This window comes from Rhopilema esculentum, chromosome 11 (assembly GCF_057945365.1).
Source record: "Rhopilema esculentum isolate cy_ngs chromosome 11, ASM5794536v1, whole genome shotgun sequence".
Classification (NCBI taxonomy): domain Eukaryota; kingdom Metazoa; phylum Cnidaria; class Scyphozoa; order Rhizostomeae; family Rhizostomatidae; genus Rhopilema; species Rhopilema esculentum.
The window spans coordinates 15938407-15950131 of NC_142825.1; the positions used below are offsets into that span (position 1 = coordinate 15938407).

The 11725-nt window shown below is 38.9% G+C and overlaps 2 protein-coding genes and 1 pseudogene across 2 annotated transcripts; 1 reads left to right on the forward strand and 2 right to left on the reverse strand.

Annotated features, from left to right (window-relative positions):
* Window positions 1–4936: 4936 nt before the first annotated feature.
* Window positions 4937–7060, reverse strand: LOC148959085 (uncharacterized). The gene is made up of 2 exons (XM_089111440.1): window positions 5885–7060; window positions 4937–5248 (listed from the first exon to the last, which is right to left on the reverse strand). The coding sequence occupies exons 1-2, from the start codon at window positions 7058–7060 to the stop codon at window positions 4937–4939; spliced, it is 1488 nt and encodes a 495-aa protein (XP_088967566.1).
* Window positions 7061–7099: 39 nt separating this feature from the next.
* LOC148959086 (uncharacterized) lies at window positions 7100–8857 on the reverse strand. The gene has a single exon (XM_089111441.1). The coding sequence runs from the start codon at window positions 8855–8857 to the stop codon at window positions 7100–7102; it is 1758 nt and encodes a 585-aa protein (XP_088967567.1).
* A 1322-nt stretch (window positions 8858–10179) lies between these two features.
* On the forward strand, window positions 10180–10821 carry LOC135693594 (uncharacterized; annotated as a pseudogene).
* Window positions 10822–11725: the final 904 nt, after the last annotated feature.

An 11725-nucleotide genomic window follows, 5' to 3' on the forward strand; every position in this document is an offset into this window, starting at 1 on the left:
CCAGGAAGCTGATCCCCTTGAGCTCCTCCAGCACATTATTTCTATTATAAAAATAGTCTGGATCTTTCTCAATGTAATAAATGTAATTTTTTGAGAGCATTTATTTTAATTGCTTCACAACTGCCTAAGTTCTTGCAAAGTTTATAAAACCGTTCAAATATTTTTTCCATGGTTGAAAAGTTTCTGTGAGAAAAATGTTTCAACTTTGATTGCCTGTGACCAATGGTCACACGGTCACGGGAAAAATAACACTCTGATCCCAAGTGATCCAAAACACATGGAAATGATACTTGTTGATAATAATAATAAATAATAATAATAATAAAGGAAACTTTTCATTTTGAATTCCAGTTAAAACTACAATTAAAAATCTCACTATTACTAACTAATTTGTAACTGGCTAGCCAGTTTTTACAAAATAAGACTATTACAATCGTAGTAAAGAGAAAAGAAAAAAAACGTTAAAAGGGGAGTAGCTCTGGGTTAGTCCATGTTTTGTTCCTACAGCAAAAAATGTAATAGGTGGTACGAATGGATATCGTAGAAAGCTTAGAAATGAGATATCGTTTGTGTTGATCATCGATGGAAAGAGAGTCACACATTTCAAGGAATGAGCTGCATGAGTCGCCGAAGATGCCAAGAGAGCTGATGGAGAGATTTACAAATATGACAGATTTGAACCTTGGTCTTAGATCTGAGACAAGGCGAGCATATTTTAAACGTTTCCTTTCTGCATTGCAGTTAAGGTTAGTTTCAAATCCTATCGTTAGTTCCAAAACATAAAGAATGTTTTCCTTTGTACGCAGAAGTAGATCTGGGCGCAGATTGTCTCCAGTTATGATGGGTGGTGAGGAGAAGCCAGGTATATCGGCAAAAAAAAGATCCCTCTATTGCTTTCAAGGAGGTTGCAAGAAAATTTAGAGCAGAATTCTGACGCCAGGTATAACGACTTTGTTCGAGATAAACTTTGCAGCCTGCAACGACATGGGGTAAAGTTTCGGGAAGAAGGCAGAATTCGCAATCAGATGATTGGCTTAGGTTCGAAAGGCTTAGATTTTTGCGCGTAGGGAGAGTATTGTTCAGGTACTTGATGGTGAAGTTGAAGATGTTCGTGGGTAGGTTGCTCTGCACAACAGACCAAAGACCATTGAGCTTTTTAAGAGAGTGGTCCAACAGAAATGAAATAATAGCACCCTGGGATAGTAATTGATGTGCCAAGCGCTCTCTACTGTCTGATTTTACTGCTTTCAGTACATCTTTGGTGTTACGGTAAATGTCGTATTGCAGATTCATCCCACTACTGGTGTTTTTCCATAAAGCTTGAATGTTTGTGTTCGGAGAAGTTTGGAGGGCATTGCGTGAAACAGTTTGGCATTGAGTGAATTTGACAGAAGGTAGCTGAAGATCGAGACCAAATTGATTTTTAGAAAGAACTATACTAGTTAAAGTAGCACTTATGGGAAGATCAAGCCACTGGCGAATGTATTTAGAGACAAGATTATCGAGGTTCTCAATGACCCAGGTCTTCGATAGGTCTGCAACAGTGAAGTGCCAAGAAACTTTGGACAATACATATCTGTGGTACAATAGAAGTTTATTTTTGGAATGCAGAGGCAAGTCTTCAATTTCTTTCAGAAGGCTGGGAAACATTGATAGCAATTTTTCTTTATGACTGCCTTTGGTCATTTCGAAGTCAAAGAAGCGGCCAAGGTATTTGAAAGATTCTCCATTTTAACAACAGGCACGCTTTGGTTGTTAACGAAAAGCTTTGGCTGGAACTGAAGAGATCTTGTTGAGTATTTCTTAATGCCAAAGGTGACACATTTATCAACCCTTATTACAAAGTTTGCCCACTGACACCATCTTGTAAAGCAGTTTAACAGGAGCTGGTTCTCCTTTTCACCACTAGTAACAACCGCAGCATCATCAGCAAATTGGAACCAATGCACATGCGTGCTGGAACATGCGATCGTTTTCGTCGTGGGGAGAGGAGCCAAGCTGTTTATATTTTTCTGCTTTTATGTATTGAATATACGTATTGAAGCTTAGATTAAAGATAAGAGGGCTGAGGCAGTCACCTTGAAGAACACCACGACAAACGGGACTGGCAGGGGTTTGGAATGTATCTGTGAGGATAGAGGTCTTGAAGCCCGAATATAAGCTGGAGACCAGAGCCTGAATATGAGATGGTATATGATGGTACGAAAGAATAGTGGGAATCAAATTATGGTGGACCTCGCCGAAAGCATTTTTGAGATCAAGCAGGGTAACAACCACAAGAGCGCTGTTTTGTGCGAGCTTTATTTATCATATGACCCATCAGTGCCGTGTGTTCTAAAGTACCTGATATCTTGGGAGTGAAGCCTTTTTGAATTTGGCTTTCAATGAAACCATTTTGTTTCAGAAAGTTGAAAACAGAGTTTAATAATAATAATAATAATAATAATATATTCGTATTTGCCCTAGTGTCCGAGCTAAAAGCTCAGTTAACATGAAAGGTATGTTTACTAGGCTTGTGTTATCCACTACATACATAATCACTTCATATAAACTGTGAGACACAAGATTCAGAAGTCATCCAATGTGAAAAAAGAATATAGAACTTATTGTATCTGTTCATATGCAAGGGCCGAGAGAAAATAGATTCACATGAACAACTTCTTAACCCTGTTCCTCCATATATAGTTGGCCATTATCAAATTTGATATCGAGCACCACTGTAATGTGCTCTTTACAATAAACTTATCTACTGACAATGATCTCATAACAGTCCAAACATCCTTTTCTATGCAACCAAGTGAGCCAAAGCAAAGCACTTTCAGATCCACCTCCGAACCTAACGACTGCAGCAGACTGCACAGCGGCTGATACCGTTTCTCTTTGGTGTTCAGTGCTTGCTCAAAATACAGATCGTAGCAGACAGTCACCTCTAAGATAATGCATTTACGTGACTGATTGTCAATGATAATGATGTCAGGTTTACGATGCGTAATACGCTGTAATTCATCACCATATTCCGTTATTATTGATTCTGCAAGTTTGTTTGCATGAAACTGGAAACCACTTATACTTCCTGAGATCACCTCAAATATTTTGTCAGCAATTCGATTGTGACGTCGACTATAAAAGTTGTGAAACTCTCTACATCCATTCATCAGATGTGCGACACTTTCCGTGTGCTGATGGCAAAAGGGGCAAGAAGGGTCATTATCACGATTCCATACATGCTTTGTGAAGTTTGTTGGAAGTAGACTCAACCGTGCTTTTATTGCAAACTTCACCAGTAAATCACTTACTTTCCAGTTGTAAAAAATTGAATGGGAGGATTTCAACTGAACATCAGTCATGCAGAGAAAGGGGCCTTGAACTGACAATTGCTTTGCTTTTTGCAAATCTCGATTAACTGTCTGTTTGAATAGCAACTTCTGAAGTGGAGCACCTTCATCAAAAAATTCACCATTAATAATTACTCCAGCCTTTCCTTGCCTGAACTCAATGGAAACATCTAGCTTTCTAGCATATCTCAGAAGATCTGGCCAATCTGATTGACACCCAAATTTGGTACGACTATTCAGGTAGCCGTCTTCACTAATCTCAAACCCAAGGAAGTTCATATCATTATCTGTTGAAGCAACTTTCCGTTTTTCCATATCCAAATTAAGGGATTGACGTGCAATGTTCTTGAACTGTAATTGGGGATGATTCAACATCTTATGAGAGATGCAACCCTTGTTGACCTATACACATCTGACAAACGCTTAACTCCAATCCCTCCGTGCTCGCGTGGTAAGAAGATGATGAGCTGTGTTGTTGTTTCATACAAATCGTACATATTTCCAACTGCCTTCACCAATGACTTTTCCATGAGTTCCAACTGCTCCTCTGTAAACCTTGTATTGTGAAAATGGTGGAGAATCTTCGCGAGAGCCAAGTTATTTAAAGCACTAGCCTTTAGAGCAAGGGGCAATTTGCAGCTTGTTATTTTTTCCAATAAATCTTTATAACTTTCTATAACTTCATACACTTGCAAAGCATCTTCGCCGGAAAGTGAGAGAGACTTTCCAAGATACTTATAGGACTTGTCACGGGGATAAACTTCGATGGCATTTCCTTGAATTGACACAGTTGGCTTTTTATCTGCCTTGCCTTTGTACCAGTTATTCCCAGACCTCCTTGCATACATAACTGCACATTTACTGGGTTTCACTTCCAAACCTGCTATCTTCATGGCAACTTGTCCGATCTCAAACATCTCATTTATAATCGTTACGTCATAACTGACAACAACAACATCATCCGCAAAAGCTTGCAATGGACATGGATTAATCCTTCTTTCATCTTCGATGCCGTGCCTGATAACAGCCTCTCTTACCATAGGCTTGCATACTCTGTCAATCACCAATATGAATAAAAGTGCACTCAAAGGGTCACCTGTCTTTGTTCCTCTGATTATATTGAACTCTTTACTCAATTCAAACCCACAAATCACAGAAAACGAAGAGTAACGGTATAGATCTTCGACCAAGCAACAATAAATCAAAGGAATGTCAAATTCCCGGAGAGTTTCAAAAAGGAAACTATGCTCAATGCTCCCAAACGCATCCGCAAAATCCACAAAAACTGCACAAAACTTTGTACTTAAGTGTCTGAAATCATCCATTGCGGCTTTCAAACTAAAAATCAATTCCTGTCTGTCACGATCGGGCAGGAAGGCACGCTGCCAAAAAGCAATCTCATTGGATATGTGTGGGGTGATTCGTTTACAGATTGCTTTCGAAAACACCTTGTAATAAGTGGGTAAAAAAGATACATCCCTAAGCGTTGACAAATCATTGATACTAAAATTCTTCTTGGGGATTCGCTGAACAATTGACTTTTTCCATGATGTTGGTATTCGCAAATTTACAAGCACAACGCTCAAGATATTCACAAAAACTTACCCATTTTTGCTAAACATTTCCTTCATGTCCTCGTAAGTAACCCCATCGGCACCACAACTCTTCCCACTGGGGCAGCCTTTCACAGTAGATTCAATCTCATCATAGCTGAAAAAATGACCATAATTCACAGATGCCAATGCCTCCTCACGATCAAAGAATGGAGGTACAACACCTTCAAAGCCATTAGAATCAACACATTTGCTCGACTGAGCGTAATAATCCTCATTCCGTTGCACTGAAATTATAGCATTCTCGATGTTAGGCCAATAGCCGTTGTTCCTTATTACAGCTATCGCCTTCTTCCTTCGCTGTAACCACAAACAGGTTAGCTTTTCCTTTGATACTTCGTCGCTATTGTTATTCCCTCTTCTTTTCGACGAAAAGAATGGTATGATTGATGGACCTCGCCGAAAGCATTTTTGAGATCAAGCAGCGCTGTTTTGTGCGAGCTTTATTTATCATATGACCCATAAGTGCCGTGTGTTCTAAAGTACCTGATATCTTGGGAGTGAAGCCTTTTTGAATTTGGCTTTCAATGAAATCATTTTGTTTCAGAAAGTTGAAAACAGAGTTTAATAATAATAATAATAATGAAAACAGTTTTATTTTATATTCTTCTACTTACAACAGTAACCTCACTTTACAGGTAGTTACTATCGGCTAGCCTGGTGACAAGTTTACTAATTTTACAAAAGTTATAACATTTAAATAAATCATATGAGTGCAAAGAATCTTTAGAAGGAGAGCAGTTCAGGGTTTGTCCAAGTCTTATTGCGCATACAGAATATATAATAGGATGTGCGTATAATTATTGCTGACAGTTTTTTAATTATAAAATTACGGTGTTGGTAGTCAAGTTTTAGTTCATCACACATATCGATGAAAGAATCACAGGAGTTACCAAAGATACCGAGACAGCTGATAGATAGATTAACAAAGTTTACTTTTTTGAACTTAGGGCGTAGTTCCTTTAGAAGGGAACGGTACTTCTCAGCTTTACGCGAAGCGTTATTGTCCAGGTTAGTCTCGAACCCAACAGTTAATTCGATGACATACAGACAGTTAGAAGCAGTTTTGATTAGCATGTCGGGACGGAACGAATCGCCAGTTATGATACATGGTGATAAATAAGCGGGAATGTCAGCATAAATGAATACATCTCGGATACATTGAAATGATGATGCAATGAAGTGCAGGGCAGAGTCGTGCCTCCAAGTAAAACGCCCTTGCTCAAGGTATTTGTTACATCCAGCTACGACATGAAGAAGTGATTCAGGCTGAAGGCAGAATGAGCAATCTGGAGAAGAGCTAATTTTCCATAAGCAGAGGTTGTTCCTTGTGGCTAGTGTGTTGTTGAGATACCTTATCGTAAAGTTGAAGATGTTTTTTGGAAGTTTACTTTGAGCTGCAGACCAGAGTGAGGTTAACTTTGTATATGAATGCTCAAGCAGGAATGAAATGATGAAGCCTTGAGATGTTAACTGAGTTTTGAGCTTTTCAGTGTGTTCATCCCTTACACATTTCAGTACCGCCTTAGTGTTCTTGTATGCGTCGAACTGTATATTAGGTCCATAATTGGTGTTCATCCATAAGGATTTGATGTTTTCGTTGGGCGAAGATTTGAGTGAGTTTCGAAGAACAGTCTGGCACTGTTGAAACTTTACGGAAGGAAGCAGAAGCTCAAGACCAAAGTGTTTACGAGAAAGAACTATGCCACTCAATGTCGAAGATATTGGAAGCTCGAGCCACTGTCGAACGAATTTTGTGACAAGCTGATCTAAGTTTTCGCAAACCCACGTTTTGGAGAGATTAGCAACTGTGAGATCCCAAGAGAGCTTTGAAAGGATGTATTGATTAAACAGTAGAATTTTGTTCCGCGGGTGAATTTTCAAGGAATCGATAACTTTGAGCATCTCACGGAGAGAAGAGGTCAAGTGATCCTTGTGTTCCTGGTTCTTCATATCATAATTGAAGAAACGACCCAGGTATTTGAAAGATTCGCCATGTTTCACAAAAGGGACAGGATCGTTGTTAATGAAGAGTTTAGGCTGAAACTGTGCAGATTTAGTTGCAAACTTTTTAATTCCAAAGGTGATGCACTTGTCTACGCGGATGATCATATTTGCCCATTGGCACCATCTTGTAAAACAGTTTAGCAATTATTGATTTTCGCGTTCATCACTTGTGACAACTGCAGCATCATCAGCGAATTGAAACCAGTGAACCGGGTTAAACAAGCGATCATTGCCGTCATGAGGAGAAAATCCAAGTTGTTTATATTTGTCTTGTTTTACCAGCTGAATAAAGGTGTTGAAACATAAATTGAAAATGAGAGGGCTGAGGCAGTCCCCTTGCAGTACTCCTCTTTTGACTGGAATGGCCGGAGACCTGAAATTATCTGTTATAATTGAAGTGTGGAAATCAGTATAAAGATTAGACACGAGATCTTGAAAGTGAGCAGGGATGTGATGATAGTCCATAGCTTTAATGATTAAGTTATGATGGACCTCTCCAAATGCGTTCTTTAAATCCAAAAGAGTGACAACCACAGAGCGTTGCTTTATGCGTGCTTTATTGATAATATGGGCCATCAGTGAAGTATGTTCCAGCACTCCAGAGATGTTAGGAGTGAACCCTTTCTGGATCTCGTGTTCAATGAAATTATTTTGTTTGAGAAAGGAAAACAGAGCATCACGCAGGCAAGAGGTAAATATTTTTAGCGGTACAGACTCGAGGGTAATAGGTCGAAAGTTTGCCGGATCATCAATGCTGCCTTTTTTATAGACTAAAACTGTACAAGCTTTTTTCCATTCGCTAGGAACGTGGCCCGTGGTCCACACAACACGTATTATTTCAGTCAGAAATGACCGGAGGTAAGGGCATCTCTTGAAACAAATAATAGAAATCTTGTCCAAAGGGCATGGAGATCCTGCTGACTTCATTTTGCGAATAACTTTTGTCACTTTTTCATAAGACGGGGGTTGTGTATCAAATGGAACTGAAGGTTGAGAAAGAGAAGGAATCCATGGAGGTATGACAAATTGCCGGTTTGGGAAGACTGCTGAAAACATTTTAACGAAAAATTGTGTACAACGGTTAACAGAGAATGATGGCAGAACGGCAGATTGTTTTTCGATAACATTTTTTACGAAACTCCAGAGGTTCTTCGAGATGAGCTTATCGTAATCTTGGGATGTTGTTGCAGAGCTGCATATGTTACGATCCTGGCTGAGTTTTGATCGAAGAAGGCGGGATACAAATTTAATTTCAGTAGGTGGAGCACTTGACAATTTCAGACGTTTTAATTCTTTCTTGAGTGATTGTTTGGAGCAGTCCTTATATTTGTTAAGTAGATCATTATCACGAGTTCCGTTGACGGTTCCGTATGAATGTTTAAAATAATTGTAAATTGAATCGTTCATGAATTTAATCGTGGAATCAAGAGAGACTTTCTCAATTTTAGTGTTAATAAAGATAGATTTAAAATAATTGTTAGCAGTATTCCATTGATCATCAGTCTTAGGCAGACGTACACCAGGTTTGATTTCATAATCACAAAGTGTATCCGTTGTCACTTCCGTATGGCTGATCAGTGATTGGTTGGCGCCAATATTTGAATTTTCAAAATCCAACGGTTGATCCTCTAGGCCTTCAATTACTCTGCATCGTCTTCGGTGCATTTTCAGTCCTTTAGCACCCGAACATTCTTTCCCACAGACACATTTAACTATACCCGACGTCTGGAGGGCATTTTTGTCAGACTCTGATGTGATATTAATCGTGTTGTTTGGTCCAGCACTCTCGGGCAATCTTTTTCTGCAGCGCCATGTGTGGCGGCCTAGCACCTGAAAATCCTTTCCGCAGTACGAACAAACCACCGAAATTATTAGAAGCCATAGTAAGCGAGGTCGCAGCATAACGATTCTGGCTCGGTTGAATACAATATACTAATTCGTATCTTTAAATAAGCATAGTAGACATCCAGGCTGTTTGAAAAATCGAAGAAACGAGATAATAATAATAATAATAATAATAATAATAATAATAATAATAATAATAATAATAATAATAATAATAATAATAATAATAATGGAAGGAAGTGAAGCAAAGAAAGAAGAATATTGCAATGGGCTGGCTGGATTATAGAAAAGCTTATGATCTAATCCCACATTCATGGTTGAAGGAATGTTTGAACATGTTTGGAGCTGCAGAGAATGTAAAAAATTTGCTGACCAACAGTATGAAGAAATGGAGCACCATGTTGACATCTTGTGGGGAAGCGATTGGTGAGGTAAAATTTGCCAGAGGAATTTTCCAAGGAGACAGTTTATCACCATTAATGTTTGTGATTGCTATGATACCACTAACGTTAGTACTGCGTAAAATGAAAGCGTCCTATAAGTTCAGTTCAAATGGAGAGCAGATAAATCATTTAATGTTCATGGATGACATCAAACTTTATGCGAAGAATGAAAGTGGACTAGATGCATTGATACAGTCTGTCAGAGTTGTTAGTAATGATATAGGTATGGAATTTGGAGTAGAAAAATGTGCAGTGTTGGTTATGAAGCGAGGGAAAGTAGTCGAGTCTAATGGCATTGACTTACCAAATAAGGAAACCATTAGGTCTATACACGAGGAAAATGGTTATAAATACCTTGGAGTTATGGAAGCTGATCAAGTATTAGGTGAAAAGATGAAAGAAAGTCTAAAGAAAGAATATAAGAGAAGAGTGAAAAAGATACTGAAATCTAAGCTTAATGGAGGCAATATGATAACTGCCATAAACACTTGGGATGTTTCAATGATGAGATACACGGCACCTTTCGTTGACTGGAGAAAGGATGAGCTGAAAGAAATAGATCGGGGTACTCGTAAAATGATGAATATGTACAGATCACTGCATCCAAGAGATAGTGTAGCAAGACTCTACCTACCCCGTAAAGAAGGAGGACGAGGACTTGTAGAAATTGAGGATTGTGTTCAGCTCGCAATTTTGGGGCTTGAAAACTATGTTCAGGATAGCAAAGAGAGGATATTGTCATCAGTGAGATGCGAGGCAGGAGAAAGAGTGTCAGAGAAAGATTTCAAGAAGCGAAGAAGAGAAGAGAGGTGATCAGAGCTAGAAGAAAAGGCGTTACATGGACAGTTTTTCAGGCAGACAAAAGAAATAAATGACCCAGAGTCATGGGGATGGCTCCGGGACGGGGAATTGAAAAAGGAGACTGAAGGACTGATAATGGCGGCGCAGACCCAGTCATTGCGAACAAATGCAATTAAAGCAAACATCGATAAGACGCAGAGGGACTCGAAATGTAGAATGTGTAATCAGAAAGAGGAAACAATAAGCCACATTGTCAGTGAATGCCCAAAACTGGCACAGAGAGAGTATAAACGTAGACATGACTGTGTAGCGAAAGCCCTCCATTGGGATGTCTGTCGCCTGTATGACATAGATTGTGGAAATAAATGGTACGAACATCAACCAGATGGAGTGGTAGAAACAACAAATGTAAAGATTCTCTGGGATGTCAATATTCAAACAGACAATGAAATCTAGGCAAGGAGACCTGACATAGTGGTTGTCAATAAGAAAGAAAGGAAGTGTTACATCATTGATGTTGCAGTCCCGGGAGATGTGAGAATAGCTGAAAAAGAGATAGAGAAAATCGAAAAGTATGACGAATTAAAGAGAGAAGTGGAAAGATTATGGAAAGTGAAAGCAAAAGTTATTCCTATTGTCTTGGGAGCCCTTGGAACAGTAACACGAAATTTGAGCAACTACATCAAGGAAATTGGAGTCAAGACGCAGATAAAACTAATACAAAAATCTGTACTTTTAGGAACTGCAAGAGTGTTGAGAAAAGTTCTCGAGATCTAAGATCATGGGTATTGATCCGATTTCAAGAAACATCAAGAACAAGCCAGTTATAACATCAGAACTGTGTACATCAGCATAATGGAAACTTTTCATTTTCAATTCAATTAAAACTACAATTACAAATTTCACTATTACAAAGGTAATTTGCAATTGGCTAGCCTGGGTTTACAAAGAAAAAGACTATTACAAGCACAAACAAAAGAAATTAACAAACAAAAAAAGGAAAAAGTATGTTCGTCATTGTTTGTTTTAGAAGTCGTCAGTAGCAGAGATCGTTAGAACTGAAGAAGTTCAGGATTATTCCAAGATCTATTTCTGCGGCAGAAAATGTAATAGGTGGTACGGATAGTTAAGTTGGATAGTTTGGAGATCATGAAGCGGAGATGATTCTCGCTGATATCTAGAGCGTTGCACATGTCGATGAAAGAGGAGCAAGAGAGACCAAAGATACCTAGGGAACTGATAGAAAGATTAACAAACATGATAGAGGAATAGGCTGAGCTTAGGCTGTGAATGAGATTCGAGTATTTCTCTCTTTTGCGGTTAGCATTAACATCCAAGTTAGTTTCGTATCCTACTGTAAGCTCGAGTATGAATAGTCGATGGTCAGAAGTGACTAGAAGTAGATCAGGACGGAAAGAGTCTCCTGTTATGATAGAGGGTGAGAGATAGCCTGAAAGATCTGCGTAAAGAGAGCAATTAGGTATAGCTTTTAAAGATTGTGCTAGGAAGTTCAATGCAGAGTTATGGCGCCATGTGTAACGGCCTTCTTCGAGGTATGTTTTGCAGCCTGCAACAATGTGAAGTAACGTTTCTGGCATATGGCAAAAAGAGCAATCGGGCGACTGAGTAATGTTCTATTTAGATAGGTTTTTTCGCGTGGCAAGGGAGTTGCTAAGATATT

Excerpts from the sequence above, each read along its gene's own strand:
- LOC148959085 (XM_089111440.1), bottom strand. The coding sequence starts at position 7,060 with ATGATCATCCGCGTAGACAAGTGCATCACCTTTGGAATTAAAAAGTTT. Across the intron at positions 5,249-5,884 it reads TACGCCCTAAGTTCAAAAAA|CGAAGGAAGAAGGCGATAGC; the intron begins GTAAACTTTGTT and ends TTGTGGTTACAG.
- LOC148959086 (XM_089111441.1), bottom strand. The coding sequence starts at position 8,857 with ATGCTGCGACCTCGCTTACTATGGCTTCTAATAATTTCGGTGGTTTGT.